Source organism: Chionomys nivalis, chromosome 3 (assembly GCF_950005125.1).
Source record: "Chionomys nivalis chromosome 3, mChiNiv1.1, whole genome shotgun sequence".
Lineage (NCBI taxonomy): Eukaryota > Metazoa > Chordata > Mammalia > Rodentia > Cricetidae > Chionomys > Chionomys nivalis.
The window spans coordinates 125,226,624-125,248,693 of NC_080088.1; the positions used below are offsets into that span (position 1 = coordinate 125,226,624).

Here is a 22,070-nt window from a genome sequence, read left to right on the forward strand (position 1 = left end):
TGTCAGCAAGAAATGTTTACCCCGATTCTTTCATAGGTCTGTGCATAACTCTCATCCTCTTCTTCATGACTGAGAACAGATGACACAATCCAGGCCTATTCCATCACTTGGTGACACAAGTTGACTCTGCATGGCCCGCACATATGAAATCAAGCCTTCTCTTAGCCACCGGGCTGAGCAAATTGAGCTTTGCTGGGATCAGTCAGTTTGCTAGAATGATAGGTCAACTGGAAAGGATCAAGCCCTAGAGAGCCAAACCCTGGGAATCTGAGTTAGTGCAGCCTCAGGCTCTGATGTAGGGCTGGAGGAGAAGGGTGTGGCCTTTTCCCCAGTTCACAATACCGAGGGAGACAGTGAGCAGCTGAGCCTTGTAGGTCAATCACAGTTTGTTAGTGGTTGAAATTGTAAAGGCAAAGATGAGCGAAACTGATGATATTTTATTAACTAGCTGTGAGATGGTGTTCTAGCATGTAATAAGTATGACAATCTTAGTCTCATAGTGAGCCTTTGAAATCCAATCTCTATTTCTGCTGTACCCTTAGTAAACCATTGAGAATGGGGATGTCAGAGCTCAGGCACCATGGGACAACCATCTGCAGCCCCACTGGACCTGTCTGTTCTATGTAGTCCCCTGAAAAGTTACACTGTGACACAGGTCCACACGGCTGGCACTGTCATCAGAGTTGGAGGCTGTTTCTAGGAACTTGGAGATTCTAGCTCATGGGAAGCTCTGGGTGCTGCGGTCAACCACTGCTCTGCTTCTCCTCTGCTCTCTGGCTCCCCTGCACCAGCGGTCTGTTCCTGCTCTGTGCCTTGTGGGTGTTTGTCAGCAGTAGCGCACGCCGCCGCGCCGGTTCCTAATTCTCCCTCCCAGATCCTCTCGGGATCTTATACGGGGGGATGTACGACACAAAGCCCGCAGTGGAGTAGTTTTTTTCAACTTAATTTATGCAAATGCCTTGTAAGAGCAAACTCGCCCTTTGTCTCTTCCCCAGCCTCTCGTAATGAGCTGTGCAACACAATTTCTTTGTCGCTTAATGGATGAGGCATTTCTGAATTAGTGACTAACATATTTTTGTACTGAATAAATTTCATTAATGATTTTTTAAATCACTGTTAGGACAGCTGATGTGTCTTATTAATGACTGGTGATAATCCTTTCTCAAAGCAGCCCTGTAAAATCAGCTGCAGATGCGAGACCATCTTCAAAGAAATGCAGATCTCCCGATGCAAGCCCGTTACCAAAGCCCAAGGTGCAAAAGCGCTCTTTATTCTTTCTTTCTTTGACTCAGAAAGGCCTTGGGCAGCTTCGGAGTGTTCACCCACAGCTGGGACAGGGGAAACCATTCCTACGCCTGTCACCCAGGGTTGTCACTGTGCCCTCTCCAGACTGGGGGCAGCAGCCATGAGTTCAGTCTTACTCCTGTGTGCACTGTGGCAATGCAGTGAGTGTTCACTGGTAAACACCAACGGTAGCGTAGCAGCTTAGTCAGAGCTAACGGAACCTAACACATCCAGGTGTTCCTATGTTCCCTACTCTAGAGGCCTGGCAGACCCTGACCCAAGGCAGAGAGATGAGAACCAGGTCCATAGTAACAGTAACCAGCTGTCGGACTTCAGCTGAGTCACCCCCATCTTTGTGCTCCCCTTTCTCCATCTGGAAGATGAATGATTAATGACTGTATGTCCCTGCAAGTGGAGATTAGAGATAAAGAGAGGTCTGAGGCTGGTGGGGTCCTTGGAGGAAAGATCTGGGTAACAGCCCATCACTATAACTGCCACTGCGCTTCCTCCAGGGTCGCTCCTTCCCTGGTGCTGCAGAGGACAGCTGATAATGTTGGGGGCTCTCTTGGAGAGGTTTGGTGGGTGGGGTGAGCCAGTTTATAATTCATTCTCTCAGTAAGGGGAACTTCAGGGCTTTCCCCCAAGAGTTGCCTGTCTGTCTCATTTATTCCTGCCCGAAGGGCAGAGTGACAAAGCTTAGCACCTGAAGCCTGGCTCAGGGAACGCCACAGGGATGGCTCCTACCTTTCTGTAGCTAGGACCTGGCACAGAGTATGGCCTCAGTCCTTGGAGCTATTCAAATGGATGTCACTATACCCTGGGACCTGAGCTATGGCTGCTTTACTGTGTCACGTGAGCCAGAGCTGTGAGACAGGGATGTGGCTCTTGCCTGAGCACCTGGAGAATCGGGCAAAACCCTACTGGGCCCACAAGCAGTGCCCTGTGTTTACGGGGAGATGCTGGGCCCAGGCACAACTCCATTTCATTGAAGATCAAATGGGGAAAGACAAAAATAAGTCAAAAATTGCTATATAATAAGGAAGATGCAATAGATTCTCAGGTCAGTGGACCCTTGAAATCATTTGTTGTAAGTACTAAAATGTTTATCATAGTTAAACAGCATTTAAAGTTTAAAAAGGATACAAAGTAGATGGCACTGGGAAGCAAGCCAACTGTCCAGCCTGGTGATGTCACAGATCTCGGAGAAGATTCTGAAGCTGACACTCTACTAACCCAACATCATTCTTAACCACATTTTAAATATTTGTCCTTATACCCACAGATAAGTGTGGTTCTCACTCCTTATCAAGGAAACTTTTCTTTGCAATAGAAGGATACCATTACAGAAAACCTCAATCAAAATGCAGCATGATGGAGCCCAGTCCAGTGAATGCTGCAAAACAACTCCTGCACTGAAGGCTCAGGGAGCACGGAGGAAGAGGGTGTGGGCAAATTGTAGGAGCCAGAGGATCAGTAACATCAGAAGTTACACTCATAAAGCCTCACCAACAGGGCTGCCCAAACATGAGCTAAACCATCTCAAAGTTGAAGGGGGAAAGGCCATGAGGCTGCAACCCTACACAAAGAACTGTAGTCAACTAAGGGAGAGAGAGAGAGAGAGAGAGAGAGAGAGAGAGAGAGAGAGAGAGAGAGAGAGAGAGAGAATAGTCTTCCCCAGGGAAGAGTACAGCAATTTGTTATCCAATACCAAGTGATCATTCCTGAAAACATACTTAAAAGTAACATACAGACTGAGTGGATGATATTTAGGGATATGTATGCATTCACATACATATATGCAAGTGATACCAATCAATGAAAACAGAGGCCATGAATTTGGAGGAGGGCAAAGGGGCATATGTGGGGGGACTTGTAAGGAGGAAAGGGAAGGGGGATTATACCATTATATTATAATCTCAAAGATAAAAATACTTTTAAAAGACATGGACTAGAGGTGGAGCTTCTGAGGGAGGGGAGAAAGTGTTCATTTCGTCTTATACCTCCAGGTCACAGTCCATCACAGAGGGAAGCCGGCAGGAACTCAAGCAGGGCCAGAACCTAGAAACAAGAACTGAAGCAGAGGCCGTGGAGGGCGCTGCTTACTGGCTTGCTCAAGGTGGACATTTTATAAGGAAAAGGGAAATTTTGTGTGGGAAGGGTTGGGTGTCTAGGAAGGGTAACGGAGAGAATGGGGAGATACACAGAAGAGCGAAGGCTGCAGGGAGGGCAGAATGGACAGAGCTGCTGCAGGGGCTGAGGGATGCAGACAAAGGACAGACGGAAAGAATGAGCACTGCTGGATGGGGCTCATCCTTCTCTTCTCTCACCATCCCTCGTGCTGGTGTGTGGTCGACTTGTGCCACCACGGGGTTTAGTCCTGCGTCACCTGCCCTGAAACAAGGTGGCTGTCCATCCTCACCCTTCACCCATTTCAAGTGGACCCTCTGTCCTGCTTGTTATGAGCATGTGGTTCCGTCCCAGCCCCTCTGGGAATGGCTCAGTTATAGTTATGTAGTGAAAGATGAAATACTAGCAAAACTACTAAGCTAAAATAATTTTTATTCCAAAATCCAGACCTGCACACAGCTCTGTTTGCTGCCACTTTGATTACTCAGAAACACAAAGAACAACTTTTGCATTTCTTACGCCCACACAAACGGCCTTGGCCTCACAAGACACAGAGGGATATCATCAGATTGCCTTTGTGATCCTCAAAGAAGCTGGCCTCATTTTAAATTCAGTACATAGAATATGATTTTAAACCCCAAATAAAACAGTCCACATCAAAGTAAATCAAACAACAACAACAAAAAGCCAAACAGACCTGGGCTATCAGGAACTACACGAAATGCCGGCAATGTTTTCTCAATCTCCAATATGGACTGTATCAGGTCTAGGGAGATGGCTCCGTCAGTTAAGGGCCTGCCGTGAAGGCATGAGGACTGCGTTTGATCCCATCACCCATGTAAAAATCAGGTGTGGTGGCATGTGTCTGTGATTCCAGTACTTTGGGGGTGGGATGGTCAGACAGGAGGGTCCTGTAACTCCTTGCACCTCTGACCTCCATGCACATGTGTACACACTTGTTCTTCCTACGCACACACACAAACATATACCACACACATATGTAGCCTCTTTCAGATGGATGGTGGGTGGGTGGTGGATGGATAGATAGGTAGATAGATGATAGGCAGACAGACTGACTGACTTGAATTCCTGATTCCCATGCCTCTGCCTCCCAAGCATTAGGTTTATAGTCATACATCTAGTCCTTGCGTACAACAGATTAAGTAAAGATGTGCTTCCTTTTTTTCCCCCATCTTGACCGTATACTCAAGGGTGGCTGTAATGCTCCACATACTGTATCATCCATATTGGTGGAAGGAAACTGTTTCTGTTGTATTATGTCAGAAGTCAAAACCTTTGAGCCGGGCGGTGGTGGCTCACGCCTTTAATCCCAGCACTCGGGAGGCAGAGGCAGGCGGATCTCTGGGAGTTCGAGGCCAGCCTGGTCTACAAGAGCTAGTTCTGGGACAGGCACCAAAGCTACAGAGAAACCGTGTCTCCAAAAATCAAAAACAAAAAAAACAAAAAAAAAAAACAAAAACAAACAAACAAAAACAAAAAGAAAAACCCTTTGAGAGCCCAAAAGACTTCTGGTTTTGTTTCACTGGTGACAGTAGTACCATTTAACAAGCCTTGGCTATAAGGGAGGCTGGGAAATGAATGCTTAGCTTTTTAGCAGTACTAGCAAAGGCAGATGGGAAGAGGGAAGAAATAAAAACTGAGTGTTAGAGGCTTGGGATAGGCCTCAAAGGTCTAGCGTGAATGAGGCCTTGTGTTTGATGCTGCTGCTGATGCTGCTGATAGTGATGAAGGTGGTGATAGTGGTGGGGATGATGGTGATGATGAAATGATAATGGTTATTAGGATGTTGATGGCGATGGAGATGATGATGGTGGTGGTGGTGGGGATGAGAGTGGGGATGGTAATGGTGGTAATGATGATGAAGAAAATGAATGTTGACTAAGCCTTTGCTACTTACCAGAAGTAATACTTTTGTAATTGTAAATATGCATTCATCTTTAAGTCTACTATACTGTTTCAATAAATATGATTAGGAGAAAAAGAAAGCCTCAGCCGCAGAGGGGTCTTGAGTAGAATGGTCTCCATGTTCTCCATCATTGCCATCTCAGTCAGACAGGGTTGGATAGCACCTTGACTTTCGGGTTTATGGAAAAACTGGTTGCTGGATGCAGACTATAGATCTCTAGACCTGGCAGGGCAGACTGATAGACAGAGGAACCCATCCTCCACCAATATTCTAGGTAGTGACATGTTGAGATTCAGTTTGGAACGGTCCTGTGTCAGCATGAGCTCTGAGTTTTCAACCCAAACGTGAGTTTTTGAGGAAACCAGCACCTTTGCAACGGACACGAAAGAGCCCATCTAGGGGCCTCCCAGTCCCCAGTAAACCCCTCTCAATCAAACAACGAAGAGGAAACTGTCAGTTCAGTCCCTTTTAGTCCTCTCCACGTTTTTGATGTCGCCCTGAGGAGAAGCCTGCACACAAATAGAGCAAATGAGCAGAAGGCAGGAGTCGCCTGTCTTGATGACAGTACACCAGACTGGCTAGGACTTCACCCACTCAGAGTTTGAACTCTCAATATAATTGGAATTTTAAAATGAAGCTTTTCAGATCCGCGGCTCAAAGGCAGTGGGTCCCATGATCTGCTCTCAGCCTTGCTAGGAAACTCATTCATCTTGGAAACTGAATTTACAAAGTGAAGTCATTTTGATGTAGCATCCTCTTAGCCTGTCCTTCCATTCCTCCTCCTTCCTGTCTATTTCTCTGATCTGGGAAGGTCCTGCCATCCTCATCTGGTCTCTGCTAAAGGAGCAACATTGCCGCTCACCCAGACAGCATGACTGGATTCTGCAGTTGGTACTAGACTCTGAGAGGGCAGAGTGACCCAGGGCGAAGTGTGGGGCAGTGGTTCAAGCCTCACATCTATCATTTAATAATTGTCGCTTCTGTGAGTGGTTTGAGTGCTAGGCCAGCCAAGACTCCCTTTACCCTACAATGAAATAAGATGTTGGGGGCCAAGGGCTTTGGAAATGACAATACTCTGAAGCCTAGAGGCAACTAAAGTCTACAGTCCAGCAGGGTTTTGTAGAAGCTGGCTTGCAGAGGTTTGGAAGTGTATCTGGGAAGATGCCTTATGCAGAGTTTGGGGCCTAATGCTGAGAAGAGCAATTCGAAGTGAAACTGTGTATGTGAGATTCACACCCTCTGGTCCTGGTGTCCTGGCATCACTGAGACCATGAAAGAGGAATGCTTCTATTGCTGTGTTACTGCCCCACCACTGTTTCTAAGTTAGCATGCCCCTGGGCGGTCCAGATGCTAGCGAAGCCTGGTGACTTGAGCTTGAGCCCAGGACTCCTCTGAGTTATCCCCTGACCTCTGTAAGTGTGCTGCAGCACAGGCACAATATAAATACAATATTAGTTTACATATTTTTTAAAGTGTTTCTTTATTATTAATAATGAAACTGAAAGACAGGCCATAGGTTCATGTCTTTTCTCTTTTGGGGGGAGCACTGGAGGTAGAATCTAGAGCCCTGAGCCCGCTAGGTGAGTGCTCTGTCACTAAGTCACATCCCAGTCCTTAATTTCTCTTCATGAGGAATTGCATCTCACAATGGGGATGGCCACTGGCAACGCCGGGGTTGAAAAGGAAGGTTTTCGGTTTCTTAGACTTTGCTCTAATTACCGGATGGCAGCCCAGAGGCTTCCAGTTAACCAGCCGTAGTGACTGGGCAGCAGCAGCATCTCTAGAGAAGGTGTTTTTCAGACTGTTCATGAGAGCTTCCAGAGGGAGCACCCCAGAGCAGCAGCGCCCTGGCTACGCTGCTCCGTCACTGTGCAGGTTAGAGTTTCCATTTTCTTCAGCCTGTAGCACACTAGCACAGACGGGCTGCACTGCAAGAGGAAAAGTCCCCAGGTGCACAATGAGGCTTTTGTTGGCAAAGCTGTGGGAGCATAGCTGTGTTTCTGTCTAGTGTTTCTTCCCTTTGGCAGTGATTAGAATTCAACCATGGGGGCACTCTGATGCCTTGCTTGTTCTCATCAGCTTCAGACTTCACATAGTAACACTCAGATCTCAGCACTGACAACCTTGGGGGACCTTCGAATCATACCCAAGCTGTAGCAGTGGCTGGTTAGAATCACTGGCCCCACAACCTGCCACTGTACTCACTACCAAAAACACCCAGCAGGAGATCTCTTTCTTCTCCATCCACTGCACACACTGTCCATTAGGAAACAACCTGTTCTCACATCACACACAGTTAGGCTGTGGTGCTCTCGGAGACAACCTTTGTGTCCTTATGTATGGTGATGTCGCGTTCCATTGATGGAAACATGGTTGCGTCCAAGAGCGATACTGAGTCACGTTTATCAATGATTCCCAGAGGGAGGCAGATCTTTGAGGACTGTAGGTTGACAATGTCTGAAATAACAGCCCTTCCTAGAAGGTGGCACACCATACTGGTGTTTTCGATTTAATTTCATTGCGATGGTCTTTGAGATGGGGAGACCTGAGGCCAGGAGGGGAGTAGCTGGCCCAAGTACACGTGCAATGAAGTAGCGGAGCGATGGAAGGGATCCTGCCGTGCCAGGACCCACGACTTCCTTCAGAACGCTGCCACTCCTTCTTAACTGGCCTCTTACCTTATTCCAGTGATAGCATGTGGTGTGTGGAATTGATAGGTCAAGGGTAGGCTGAGCCTGACAAACATGCAGTGGGTTCCCTTGCCTGATTGTAGATTGTCTTATCAATGCAGAAAAGATGAACAGGACAGATTGGAAGGGCATGCGAGGCTGCCTGCAGGCTGGCACAGTCCTGGAGCACCAGCAGGGACATCTGGCCTGGGGGTGGTAAAAGTCACTTTAAGTGGCTCATTCTTTGCAGTCTAAAGGAGTGCAGAGAGGTGGGACTGGTTCAGCCATTGAGGCTCAGCCCAGGGCGACAGAACAGGTATCTGAGTGTCACAGTAGCTCCACCCTGAGCCTGGAGACCGACTCCCTGCGTGGCTGCTCCGAGGCATCCCCTTTAGGAGTCGCCCAACACCCAAGCATGCTTTGATTTCTCCAGCAGTGACTAACAGTGGGCCTGCTTCCCATCAGATGCTCTCACAGCGACCGGTAGCCCAGACTGTTAAGGATGACAGCGCCTGACTCCTCCCACCTCATCATCATTGTGGAGCATTCCTTCCCAGCCACCCCCTTGTCATAGGTTTAATTACTGTCTCCTACTTCATAATACAATTAATCTTTCCCTCGGGCTGAGATTTACAACCACAGAGGCCCAGGAGATTTTTGAGCAATTCACCTGCAGCCTGTGTCTCTGGTTACCCAAAGGGAAGTAGGAAGTGGGACTGTGTACAAAGCCCATGGAATATATATGGCCTTTAGGGTGGCTTCTTGTCACTGTTTACACGGCTCTTGACTTAGGGACAGTGTCAAGAGGGGACCACAGAGCATGTGATCTATTTTCTTAAGCTTATGTCAAAAGACATGTGCTTCCAACAGAGTGTGCTTGTGGGAAGTCAGTGGGGCTGTGCAAGGTTTCCCTCACCTGACCACTGACAGTCCACTGGGGGCTTGTGGGAGAGACAGAATGCCACAGCAGCAGGAGTGCATGCCGGGACACGTCTGCTCACCTCCTGGTGGCCTCCTAGCACAGACAGGAAGGATCCAGGACAAGGTATCTGCTTCACAGGCCTGTCCCCAGTGTTTCCCTTCAGGTGTGAACTTGGTGGTGTATTAATCCACTGATAAGACTAACACACTAGATCCAACCTCGCTCAACAGCACCACCAGCTGGGACCCAAGCCCTCCACACATTGGCTTCAGGTTGTTTGGGGGCATTTCTGAATCAGGCAGAGGCAGCCCCTGGAAAAGCCTGCCTCTTTGTAAGACACTTGCTACTGATAAAGCCATATGGTGGGTGATTTCTGGAGTTATCCCCCATTTGAAAATATATTTTACTGTTCAACTTTGGCGAAAATAATGGAGACTTATCTACACTGTTCTCATGCTTTTGGTTTTAGCCATCTGTTTACTAGGCCTGTCTCCACCTTCCCACCCCAAACTTTGAGATATTTTCAAAACCACGGAGAACAAATATAAGTGAAAACTTGGAAGGAAGATCCAGGAATCTCAAGCTGATAGGAAAGGGTCTCTGGACCACAGCTGGTACATGGAAGGGTCAGAAAGAGCAGGTATAACACCCCATGTCCCCTCCCAGCCTAGACTGATCAAGTATAAAGGTCATGACCATGAACTAACACAGGACACAGTACTGTTATCACAGTCAGCACACAATGTCCTTGCACCTCAGGTAGGGATGAGACCTGGTAGCTAGAGAGTCCAGTGACCAGTTGATCACTTCCTTTACTGAGGTCCCCAAGATGGAAAAATATGCTTAGACCTGTATCGAGCCTTAGTTGCTCAGAAGAGTCTCCCGATCAAAAGGGGGCTCCACAGAGCACACAGTGCCAACTTGTCTGCCTAGCTTTATTATGCAGCTGTTAGGGAAACAGTGTAATGACCCTGCATGCTGATGGTCTGGGTTTCCTTATCTTGTCTCCTCTATTTGCATAAAAACTCCATGTCCCCACACAACTAGGATAAGTGAAGGACAGCTGGGACACTGAACTGCTTTATCTGTCAACAGTTCCATATGCGCCCCACTGAGACCCTTACCCAGCCTGTCTGCTATACCACGCCGCCTGGTACAGCTAAGGGGACAGGGAATGAATTCTGCTGGCAACTCCCTCTTCTCCATGAGACTTCCTCTCAACCTTCACAAAGTAAGCCTGGACTGGGGAGATGTCTTTCCTGTTTCCCAGACCCCGTATTTCCTATGAGGACAGCTGGATTCTTGCCTTAAAAGCAGAGGAAAGAGCCAAGTCTCCAACAGCCCAGCTTGGGCTAGGCACTAATGGCAATCAATACAAAGTAGGGCCCACCGCATGTAAGAAACCAGACTCTGCTTCCAGAAGCTCAGACGAAAACCTGCCAGAATTTACTGCTCAGCTGTAATCGGTATCATTTTAGTGGAAATATTATTTGTCTGGTCTGCCCTACTTGCCCACCTGGGCCTCCACAGAGTGCGCCGAACATGCCACCACGGTCCTTACCACAACCTTAGGGGTAGACATTATTATTCTACAGGAGACCCACATGTGGCGACCCAGCGTGGTCATGTGGCCACATGTACATTCATAACCACGTGTCTTCTCACCCCATACCTGGCGAGGGCTCAGCTTTGTGAGGCTGGCTCTTCTGCCCCACTAATCTTCATTTAATTCCCTCCCTCCCTGCGGCCCATTGTCACCTAGAGCACCCTGCTGACAGGGCCTCTGTATGTCTTCATCCCAGTGACCCCCGGAAGGGGAAGGGCAGGAGAGCCGCAGATCACCCTCTGTATGGCATGTACAGCCATTCGCTGACAGCTCTTGGCTGCCCTCATGTTGCTTCAACAAAGAGAACAGCTGCCAAGAGAGCACGCTGTCCCTACAGAATACCCCAGGCTGGCAGCAGGCGGAACCCGTCATGGGGGACACAGCAGAGGGAGAGGCCAGCTCAGCTTGGCCAGCCTCTCTGCCCTTGTGTGTGTGTGTAAGCTATAATTTTGGAAGCCCTCCTCTGGTTTCTTGTGGACTTGTGGAAGATAAGGAAGCAGCAGCAGCTGGCTGGAGACCAGATCGGTTTGCCATGACCAGCAGGCAGCTTACTTGCCAAATCATCCTGACTGTTCCCTGCTCACTACCCAGACCTTTGGGCCAGAGTAAGAGAAACAGACTCCCCTTCTGTGGCTTTGTTTACCAGCCAAACTGCCTTAGGTGTCATTCACAAGGCATGATACATATGTGTTGCTTATTTCTTTGTATGTTTTTGAGACAGTATGTTGTCCAGGCTGACCTTGAACTCACAACCCTTAACTATGCCTCTTGGGTGCTGGGATTACAAGCATGTGCCACTATGGCAAGCTCTCATTCCACATCTCTAAAATGATTATAATCTGACTTTATTGATTTTAGAAGTGAGGGGAGACTTTGGATTTTAAAACAAAAACAGGTGAAGGCTCAGATACATTATATTGTCTGTCTCCAAGTCCATCAATGGAATTGGGTAGAGGTGTGCTCTTAAACAGGACTCTTGGTTTTGTCTAAAGCTGCGTGCATTTTCTATAATAGGATGCTTTCCTGATCTTGGCCAGGCTCCTGGGGAACGGTGCAGCTGGCTGTGTAAGAGGGCCGAAGTCACAGTAAGGCCTTATTGTTGGTGGATGGTAAAAGGCACATGAAGGCACGCCGCCCTAGGCAGCCTTCTCTGAAGGCCTTTCTTCTCTCTTTCTTCTTCCTCTTGTTTCCCACCAGCAAGCGATCTTAAAGACTTCTGCACAACCGCTGCAGGAGAATCCAAATGCCATGCTCGGGTTGCTGAGTACAGGGTGGCCCTGGGAAGAAGGCGTAGAGCAGGGCCAGGCAGGGCTTGCTCTCAAGTACAGTGATTCCTGGCCGGGCAGAATCAAATCTTTCGTTTGTAGAAAGAAGAAAGGTAGTGAATGATTCATTTTATCCCAGGATGCTTGAAACCGTGAAGCCTGAAGGAAGCTCAAGAGGGCAGGCTAAAAGAAGGTCTCCAACTTTCCACCGTTAACACACTGAATGGCCATTTCTTCCTGGGAAGTTTGGTGTCTCTAACCTTGCCAGGGTCTGAAAGCTGTGCCCCTTCCAGAGAGCAAGCTGGTGACATCTCAGCACCACGACTGACCACAGAAGTGTCACTTGTCTTATGGGATCGGAGCGTTGACTCCTCTCGTGCACACACAGCCCCTTGGTCTGTGCAGCACAGGGCTGCAGAGCAGAACCCTGCCCACTTGCGTGTCACGTGCTTTTACAGTCGGTGCTCTCATTTGTGCCCAGCAGTTGGTATGGTCTCCAGTTTCAGGGCAACATCACCTGTAATATGGGTGCTTAAAGTTTTTATTTGCCAATTTAGTGGAGGTAAAATGGTTCTACTGGATTGGTTCGTTTTTGCATTTCTTTGATTATTAAAGGAAACTAGTGCCCCATTCCTCTCTGTGTTTCTTTGCTTGTCTGTTGACATTTATCATTCTTTGCCTATTTTAATAAATTGAGATCTTGATTTTTCTTTTCAGCTAAACTGAATTTTATAATTTTTCACAGCAGCTGTTACAGTTTTTGTATATGTCTCACATATTCTCTAGCCTGTTGTGTTTGCCCTTTAATTTTGCGTGTTTATTTGTAAAATAGTCTCATTTTTTTGTCATCAAATCTGTTAGGTTCTCCTGGTGGCTTGAAATGTGGGAATCCACCCCTCCCCCCCCACATTATTGACGAGTATTTGGCCCCACCTTCGGTTGGTCTATGGGAAGCCACCCCCCTCTCCCCACATTATTGACAAGTGTTTAGCCCCACCTTCGATCGGTCTAAAGTCTTTGGCTCAGGATCCTCTAGCCTTATATTAAGCTGTAAATCACACTTTGTCTAACTTGTGTTCGCTCCCCTTTATTCCAGGAATCATCCACCAGATGAAAGGCGATTATGACACAGCCCTGAAGCTCCACAAAAGCCACCTGTGCATTGCCCAAGAGCTGAGCGACTATGCAGCCCAGGGCCGCGCCTATGGGAACATGGGCAATGCCTACAATGCCCTGGGCATGTACGACCAGGCTGTCAAGTACCACCGTCAGGAGCTGCAGATCTCCATGGAGGTGAACGACCGTGCCTCTCAGGCTTCAACTCATGGCAATCTGGCTGTTGCCTACCAGGCCCTGGGAGCCCACGACCGGGCCCTGCAGCATTACCAGAACCACTTGAACATTGCCCGGGAGCTCCGAGACATCCAGAGTGAGGCCCGGGCACTAAGCAACCTGGGGAATTTCCATTGCTCAAGAGGAGAGTATGTTCAGGCTGCACCCTACTATGAGCAGTACCTCCGCCTCGCTCCTGACCTCCAAGACATGGAGGGAGAAGGAAAGGTCTGCCACAACCTCGGCTACGCCCACTACTGCCTTGGAAACTACCAGGAGGCTGTAAAGTACTACGAGCAGGACCTGGCCCTGGCCAAAGACCTTCATGACAAACTGAGCCAAGCAAAAGCCTATTGCAACTTGGGCCTGGCCTTCAAGGCGCTGCTGAATTTCGCTAAAGCCGAGGAGTGTCAGAAGTACCTTCTGTCCCTAGCTCAGTCCCTTGATAATTCCCAGGCTAAGTTTCGAGCCCTAGGAAACCTGGGCGATATATTTGTCTGTAAAAAGGATGTAAACGGTGCAATAAAGTTCTACGAGCAGCAGCTGGGCTTAGCTCACCATGTGAAAGACAGAAGGCTGGAGGCCAGTGCCTATGCAGCCCTGGGTACCGCGTACCGGATGATCCAGAAGTACGACAAGGCCCTGGGTTATCACACACAGGAGCTGGAGGTCTATCAGGAACTGAGCGACTTGCCAGGGGAGTGCCGAGCTCATGGGCACCTGGCAGCTGTCTACATGGCCCTGGGAAAATATACAATGGCATTCAAGTGTTACCAGGAACAACTGGAGCTGGGGCGGAAGCTGAAAGAGCCAAGTCTGGAAGCCCAGGTGTATGGCAACATGGGCATCACAAAGATGAATATGAACGTGATGGAGGACGCCATCGGCTACTTCGAGCAGCAGCTGGCCATGCTGCAGCAGCTCAGCGGCAATGAGTCCGTGCTGGACAGGGGCCGGGCTTACGGCAACCTGGGGGACTGCTACGAGGCCCTGGGGGACTACGAGGAAGCCATCAAGTACTATGAGCAATACCTGTCTGTCGCTCAGAGTCTGAACCGCATGCAAGACCAAGCCAAGGCCTACCGGGGTCTAGGCAATGGGCACAGGTAACACGGACAGGGAATGGGGTTAAGCACAATTGCGAGGAGAGGAGCTGTGCAGGAAGGGCAGCTGCCAGCTACAGAGCAGCTTGTTTCCACACCTCTCATTTGACCTTTCAGCATTTCATTGAGCTAAGTGAGTGATATTGCTGTGTATGAAGAAACACCAAAGCCCAGGGAGGGTGGGCTAATAGTACCTGAGGTTACACAGCCTCAAAGGACCTGCTGAGAGTCAAACCCAGGGCTCACACTTCACATTTAGTACACAGTAATCATGATTCAAGAGTTCATATGGAAGGAAGATGGACAGATCTACTTAGCTGACCTCTGTGAATGCCTCCACACTTTATAATGTGTTTATTAGCACAGCATTCCATAGCCACCGGTGACTCAACCCCATCTGGTGACAGAGGGACAGGAAAATGGTCCTGTGCATTCAGCCTCACCCGTGCTGGGCACTTGCATAGCTGTCCTCACAGTATCCCAGTGCTGGACCAAATACACATCCATCTGGTGCGGAACAGGGGACACTGAGGCTCAGTCAGATGAAATCCATCTGCCGCCAAAAGCCATACTCTTCCTGCTCGTGATCATATTTTCTCTGAGCAGCACAAAGAAAGGCTCTGTTGGCCAAGGGATGCTCCCCTCCAAGGGGGGAAACCCAAGAAGGTGCCTATGTGGATAGTCAAGGCCTCCCTGGGGAGCGGAGGAAGAGGTCAGACTAAATTGTCCCCACAGACTGCTCCCAGAAACTCAGGCTGGGCCGTTTACAGCTCCTGGAAAGTGATTTCAAAAGCTCTCATCTAAGCAGCAGCGGGTGTGGGAGGCCCGAGTCCCAGACCTTGCTATCATTGTGCCTATTAATATATTTTATGTTTCCTGGGGGATGCGCATCCCGCTGAACTGCAAGCTCTTGGGAAGGTCACTAAGGGATGACTTTTGAATCGCTTTCCAGATTATGAAATTCCTCTGCATCTCACTCTAAGGGCACATGATAGATCTTAGCTAGAGAAGGAGTTAAGAGTGTCTATAGTAAGTGACAGTGACGAATGCTTTTCATTTTCTCAAGGGCTTTAGCATGTCTGCACCTGCATGGAATGATCTCATTGCTTCTCTGTCTGCATCCCCACAGGGCTACAGGGAGCTTGCAGCAGGCCCTTGTGTGCTTTGAGAAGAGGCTTGTGGTGGCCCATGAGCTCGGGGAGGCCTCCAATAAGGCTCAGGCCTATGGAGAGCTGGGAAGTCTCCACAGCCAGTTAGGGAATTATGAACAAGCCATTTCCTGCCTTGAACGCCAGCTGAACATTGCCAGGGACATGAAGGACCGAGCCCTGGAGAGTGACGCGGCCTGCGGACTGGGGGGAGTCTACCAGCAGATGGGGGAGTACGACACAGCCCTGCAGTATCACCAGCTCGATCTGCAAATTGCAGAGGAGACCGACAACCCCACGTGCCAGGGCCGAGCCTATGGGAACCTGGGTCTGACCTATGAGTCCCTGGGCACCTTCGAGAGGGCCGTGGTCTATCAAGAGCAGCACCTGAGCATTGCAGCCCAGATGAACGACCTGGTGGCCAAGACAGTGTCCTATAGCAGCCTGGGAAGGACGCACCATGCCTTGCAAAACTATTCCCAGGCAGTCATGTACTTACAGGAAGGTAGGCAAAAGGCTCTATGGGGGAGACTCAGTCACCTCTACTGAGTGAGGGGCTCCCAGGCCATGTCATCCCCACCAGGTTCCCCTTAATAGTTTTAAGGTGTTCCCTTGCCTTGCCCCAGCTCTCTCAACTCCAGCTGCCTTCCTCCCTCTCTTCTGGTACTGCCCCTAGCCTGCTGCCCAAACAGCTGGTACCCTTTGCTTGTTAGAGCACACGTCACATCCTTGTCAATTGGATTCTTAAGACCTGGCTTGTAAAATCATGAGGGTCTACTTTAGAAACATGTCCAACTGCACCAGACCCTGGTGACCTTCTAGGAGCATCATGGCTTACAGTTAGCTCAGGTACAGTGGCTACTAGCCCAGCATGTCTGCTTGGGATCAGCCCAGGCTTCGTCCGAATGTTTTCTCTGACAGTTCACAGACTGAGGTCAAGGAGCAGGACTGGAAATTGGGCACCTCGCTCCTCCACTGCAACCACAGTCTGTCAATTACACGAGATCAGTGGGACTTCACTCATGCCCTTCCTACGTGAACCAAAGTCTCACAGCAAAGGCATTGCCATTCTCCTCCATATGGGGATAGCCCTACTCTTGAAGCTCTCAGAGGTGTCGGGGGTGGGGGGTGGGGGAAGGTTGCCACTCACTAGTGAAGGACTCCAGGTTTCAAGCAGAAACATCTTTGTAAGGACTTCTGCCTGCAGTCCCTTCGGCCAGACTTTAGTTCTCAGAGCAATCCTCAGATGTATCCTTTTAAAAAATCTTTGCTTGACGGTGGTGAGAACCAAGCGCATGTTAGCTCAGTTCGCATACAAGGCAGATTTGTTGGCATTCGCTGTAATGCACAGCCCAAGAATCGTGTGTTTATGTCCATTTTTGTAGCTACCTCACCAAGGCTCCGAGAAGTTGGTGATTTTACCCTGATTGGTTCATTGCAGAGCAGACTCAACCCCTTGTCTGGACCTCACAGAAACTACAAGGTTCAGGAAGCTTACCCTGTTGTTTCCAGCCTTGGGCGCGGGGGGGGGGGGGAGGGGGGGTCCTTGAAGTGGGAAGCAGCAGGCTGAGTGGAGAATGCCTAGAGGCTGGCATTGGGATCTGTGCAGACCTGCAGTGGCGTCCTGAAGCCGGAACCACTGTCCTACCCCTGTGTGGCTCCTGCTATCTGTGTGGGACTCTGTGCGTGTAGAAGTGAGCCCCTAGCTTTGCTTAAATTCTAGTACTGTAACAGTCCAGTCACCTAGGTGTGGTTTGCAGTTGAATGTGTGAGACCCAGAATCCAGCATTGTTTATTCCCTCCTGAAATATTGCTTCCATGCAGCAGCTGCTTTGACCGGGCCATTGTCCCATAATCCCATGTTTATGGAAAATGCTGCAGTTCGTTTCTATTGTCGCTTGTGATAAGTCTTCTACAGATCTAACAACTCCCCACAGTGTTTGCTTGGTGGAGAAGGCCTGTGGCCGAGAGTTCCACATGGTCCTGACCAGGTGTCTCTAACGTGACTGAGCACCTGAGGCACTCTTCAAGTGTCGGGCAGGAGGTACCGCAGCCTCTTTCCCCAGAGGGCAGTTCAGCTGGAAGTCACCCCAGCTTTGAGTGGAGCTGTGGGCCAGCATTCCCTGCCTGCCTGTGCAATGGAATCCTGTGTGGGTCTGAGTCCAGACGATCCAGCTGGTATGGCTTGAGACTGGCTAACACCACCACTTTTGTTCAGCTCTTTCTCCATCTGGAAGCTAGAAAAGTAAGTAGGTTCCATCCAAGGACTGCCTGGGGCTTTGTCACAATGCAGAGGAGCTAGCCCTCAAGAGTAGAGTGCTCAGGCTCCCAGGAGGCAGCTCCAGTGCATCTGCCCAGCGCCTTGTAGACACTCTCCTTACTGGGAACACAGCAGGAGCCTGGCAAAGTCCCTCTCTCACAGAATTTGTCTCCTAATGGAGTTGCCAAAAGGACCATACTTCTCAGACCCAAGGACTTGCCAGACGTCTGCACTGAAGGGTCAGTGAGGCAGGCCTCTGAAGGTTCTCCCAAGAACCATTGTCTTTCATGTGCATTATTTACAAATTCATCCATTGCCCACTGACATGATTTAAATTCAGAATGCTGCTTCTGAGCTCTTTGAGTCACGTGTTTTGAAATATACCATGGGTTAGGAGGCTGACCTGAGCATCACTATTCACGGCAGCCACTCAGCTGACCAGGACCACACAGGCCCGGAGTGCTCGGTGCTGGCTTCCTGCCCTGACTGAGATGAGAGGGGAGCCCTGGCTTGTGTGGACAGTAGACCTGTGCAGCTGTATGGTGTTTTCTGCAGAGGCCCCTGCTCTGTGCAGAGATCACTGGAATGCAGGCAAAGTGACACCAAGAGGGCATAGTGACCAAAGCAATGAACAGTTACCGGCAGATTTTGCCCCACAAAGCCCTGGAGGTGGTTGTGTCCTGAAATCCACAAGCTTGCTATTAATGACCCACACTGCGGGTGCCTATGTGAAGACCATTAAAACAAGGACAGTCATTTGAGCCTTCTGGCTCATAATGGTGCTTGCTTTGCAACCCCACTGAGGCACACCACAGTCTCAGGCTTACGGGAGGAATGGACAGGACGCAGAGCATGTCAACAGCTTCAGTAGCAGGAGCAGGGTCCAGCGCACACCACTCTGCTTTCAAGAGACCCTCATGGGTCTCTTCATCCACGCTGGCTGGTGCTGCAGGTGAGATAGGAAGCCGTGTGTTCTTAGCCTCTGTACCCATCCGAAGCTTTTCCCAGGCCGGTGAGAATCCAGGGACATAAATGTATCAACCAGGAGTTTTCCCTTGCAAAGCTCAGCGTTTTGCATCTGTGAGGGCCTCCGGGTTAGGGCCCATTGGTTTCCCTGTCTCTACCTGCCCTACAGCCATCACCTGGACTCCTGCTGCGGCATCTCCTCGCTTGCTGTCACATTGGGAGAGTCCTCTCCCTGGGCTGGATTGGCCCTAGTCCTGCATTTTCTACAGCCATTCTGTTAACATTGCCTGCTCCAGAAGAGCGTCCAGTCAGTCCCTCTTCTTATGTTTCCTTGTCTGTTTTCAGGTTTAAGGTTAGCTGAACAATTGGGCCGAAGAGAAGATGAGGCAAAAATTCGTCATGGTCTTGGTCTCTCCCTTTGGGCAAGTGGAAACCTGGAGGAAGCTCAGCACCAGGTAAGCAGAGCTCCAGCCCAGGATCCAAAGTACCCATGACAGTTACCTCAGCAAGTACTCTGCAGCCTTAGCAGCCATGGTGTTCTCAGAGGTGCTGGTCTCTTGTGCTGATATAGGAGATTCCCAGCCTGAGAGCTGAGTCCTTGCAGCTGCCAAGACCCCCAGCCACCCATGGAGCAGACTAAAATGGTTTCTTGGATTCTTGTGTTGGGCGCTGGTTAGTGGTTAGTGTTTAATATAAAACTGCATTCTTCCACAGAGAGGTAAGATCAGGACACATTGCTATTGGGTTTAATGACCTTGCAGGTCTCCAGTTAAGGCAGAGGGTAGCAAGTCCCTGTGGCCACATGTGTGGAGGTGACTGAAGATACTCTGTTGTCATTCTGGCTGTCTGAGTGGATACTGTGAGCCGTGTGCCAGGCAAAAGGGATCCCTTCGTGAGCAGAGTGAGGCTGTCTCCAGAGATGCAGCCTCATGGAACATGCTGGAACGTGCTGGAACGCTAGGTGCTGACTCAGCTCTGGGCTTAGAAGGGGGAGAGGTTGGGGCTGGATAAACGGCTCTGCAGGTAAGAGCATTTGCTGCTCTTGCAGACGATTTGAGTTCAGTTCCCAACACCCACATCAGGCAGCTCACAACTGCCTGTAACTCCAGCTCCAGGGACCCCAACACCCTCTTCTGACCTCCACAAACACCTGCAGATATGTGTGCAAGTGGGTGCCCACACACACCAACAAAAATTAAAAATACTTTTTAAAAAAGGATTAAAGACAATATAGAGGGTTAATTCTGTCATTTCCTACACATAAGAAGAAAAGTTTCTGTTAATGCAGCAATTTCCAGCTTTGAAGGTGTTTCTTCTACTTCCTGACTTAGTCCTCAGAATCCTCGGGGAAGGTGGAGACAGCTTATCAACAAAAGAAAGTAAGGCTTTGTGTCCCGGCCCAAGTGATAGCCGTTGGGTAGCAAGGATGTGAGAGCATCTCTCTCTCTCTCTCTCTCTCTCTCTCTCTCTCTCTCTCTCTCTCTCTCTCTCCCTCTCTCTCTCTCTCCATGTAAGTGAGACTGGCTCAATGGAAGCAAGCAGAGCCTGGTCTTGGAGACTCACGTCTAGGCTCTGTGAGACCTTCAGTCTCATTGCCCAGCCCGGTCTGTCTCCAGTGTACCAAGTCCCGAGGGGGAGGATCATACTTGTCTGGTGACAGAAGTAGAGGCTTTTCATTGTTTTAATGAAAACAAGCTCTTGTTTGTGTTGATAACTGACTTTTAAAATTTCAGAACACAAGTCTTAATCTTTCATATCCCCTCCTGTAGTCAGCTGGGGTGAGGGGTAGTTTCACGTCCACAAGGACCAGTCTGGCAGTCGTCCCTTCAGCCGCTTTAAAAGGTGGTTTTAGGTTGTGCCCTCAGGTATGAGCAAGAGCCGTCTTGCATCTATAACTGGCTGGGTGTCAGTTATGGAGAGTGAGTGACAATCTCTATCCCTGCAGCTTTACAGGGCATCGGCCTTGTTTGAAACGATCCGGCATGAGGCACAGCTGAGCACAGACTACAAGCTCTCCCTCTTTGACCTGCAGACGTCATCCTACCAGGCCTTGCAGCGGGTGCTGGTCAGCTTAGGTGAGAGCAACTGCTGTGTGTGTGCATGTGCATGCGTGTATATGCGTGCATGTGTGTGCACGTGTGTGTGTGCAGGTGTGCGTGTGTGTGTGGCAAAGCAGTGGATGCAAGTGCCGGTGAACTCCTGGTGATGTCAGTGAACACACACTTAGCTTGTCTCCTGGGCTGTCATGGACATAGATTGATGAGCCCAGTGTGATACAACTGGCTTGATGACAGGAGAGCAATTCAGATAGTGAGAAAGCAGAACAAGTGTCCCTCTGCCAGAGACTTCTGCCCCAGCTGTCCCTTCTACCAGCACTTGCTTCAGTGCCCTCTGGTCATGTGCTGAGACAACACTAACCCCTTCTGTCTTCTCAGCCATGCGTTTTTCCACCTCTTGCTTATACTCATAGGCTTGCCTATGCCCTGAACTGCATGACTCAGGGTTCTTCCCCACCTTACTCCCAGCCTGTGTATTGCAGGGTACCAGGACAGCCCACGGCCACCCTTCCCTGGGCTTTGGTGGCCACAGTGTCCCTTTCTTGCCTCTTCCATGACCTGCCACTTCCCAGAAGATATTTTTATGAGTTACTTTTACTATAACAAAACACCTGACAAAGCAAATTACAGAAAGTTTATCTGGGATACGGCCCAACATAGGGTGGAAAGGATGGCCTGGAGAGTCGGAGGCCGCTGGGACACAGTCTAACGTGGGGTGGGGAGGCATGACCTGCAGAGTTGGAAACCTCTGGGACACAGTCTAATGTGGGGTGAGGAGGCATGGTCTGCAGAGTCGGAGGCTGCTGGGACATGGTCTAACGTGGGGTGGGGAGGCATGACCTGCAGAGTCGGAGGCCACTGGGACATGGTCTAACGTGGGGTGGGGAGGCATGGTCTGCAGAGTCGGAGGCCACTGTCATCACAATCATAAGTGCCGGTGCTCAGCTGGCTCTTGCTCCCTCTGTGGCTTTTGTATTTCTTCTGGGACCCCAGCTGGGCTTTGCTGCTCAGGAGTGGGTCTCCTTTTGCTAAAGAACCCTTCAAGAGATACCTCTGGGTGTCTCCTAGGTGATCCCCAAACCAGTCAGGGTGGCAGTGAAAATAGACATCATAGCATTCATCAGAATTAGCAGAGTGCTTTGGGCATTTGAAGTCTTTCTACCACCTGTCCTTCCACACTTCTAACGCTTGCGTTTCCTCTTGAAGAACGGAATGTGCTCTTGCCTGGGAATGTAATTCTTCACCCATTGTGATCACAGCGTTAAATCTTCCAGGACTTTGGGGCTAATTTTCCAGTGTGCACAGAAATTGTCCCGCTGTTCTGGCTAATAAGTTAATAGAGTACAAGAGGGTCCCTGCATACACTCACGTAAACCACTCTCTCTAAGGCTGCCTGGCAGCAGG

At 49.6% G+C, this 22,070-nt stretch overlaps 1 protein-coding gene across 3 annotated transcripts in view; it reads left to right on the top strand.

The window, feature by feature from the left end:
* The window catches only part of Ttc28 (tetratricopeptide repeat domain 28), a 477,926-nt gene that overhangs the window by 386,666 nt on the left and 69,190 nt on the right, over positions 1–22,070 (top strand). For all 3 annotated transcript variants that reach the window (XM_057763932.1, XM_057763933.1, XM_057763934.1), the window contains 4 exons: positions 12,897–14,238; positions 15,365–15,888; positions 18,955–19,064; positions 20,555–20,684. In XM_057763932.1, the coding sequence (XP_057619915.1) occupies positions 12,897–14,238; positions 15,365–15,888; positions 18,955–19,064; positions 20,555–20,684 (2,106 nt within the window). The remainder of the gene's footprint in view (positions 1–12,896; positions 14,239–15,364; positions 15,889–18,954; positions 19,065–20,554; positions 20,685–22,070) is intronic.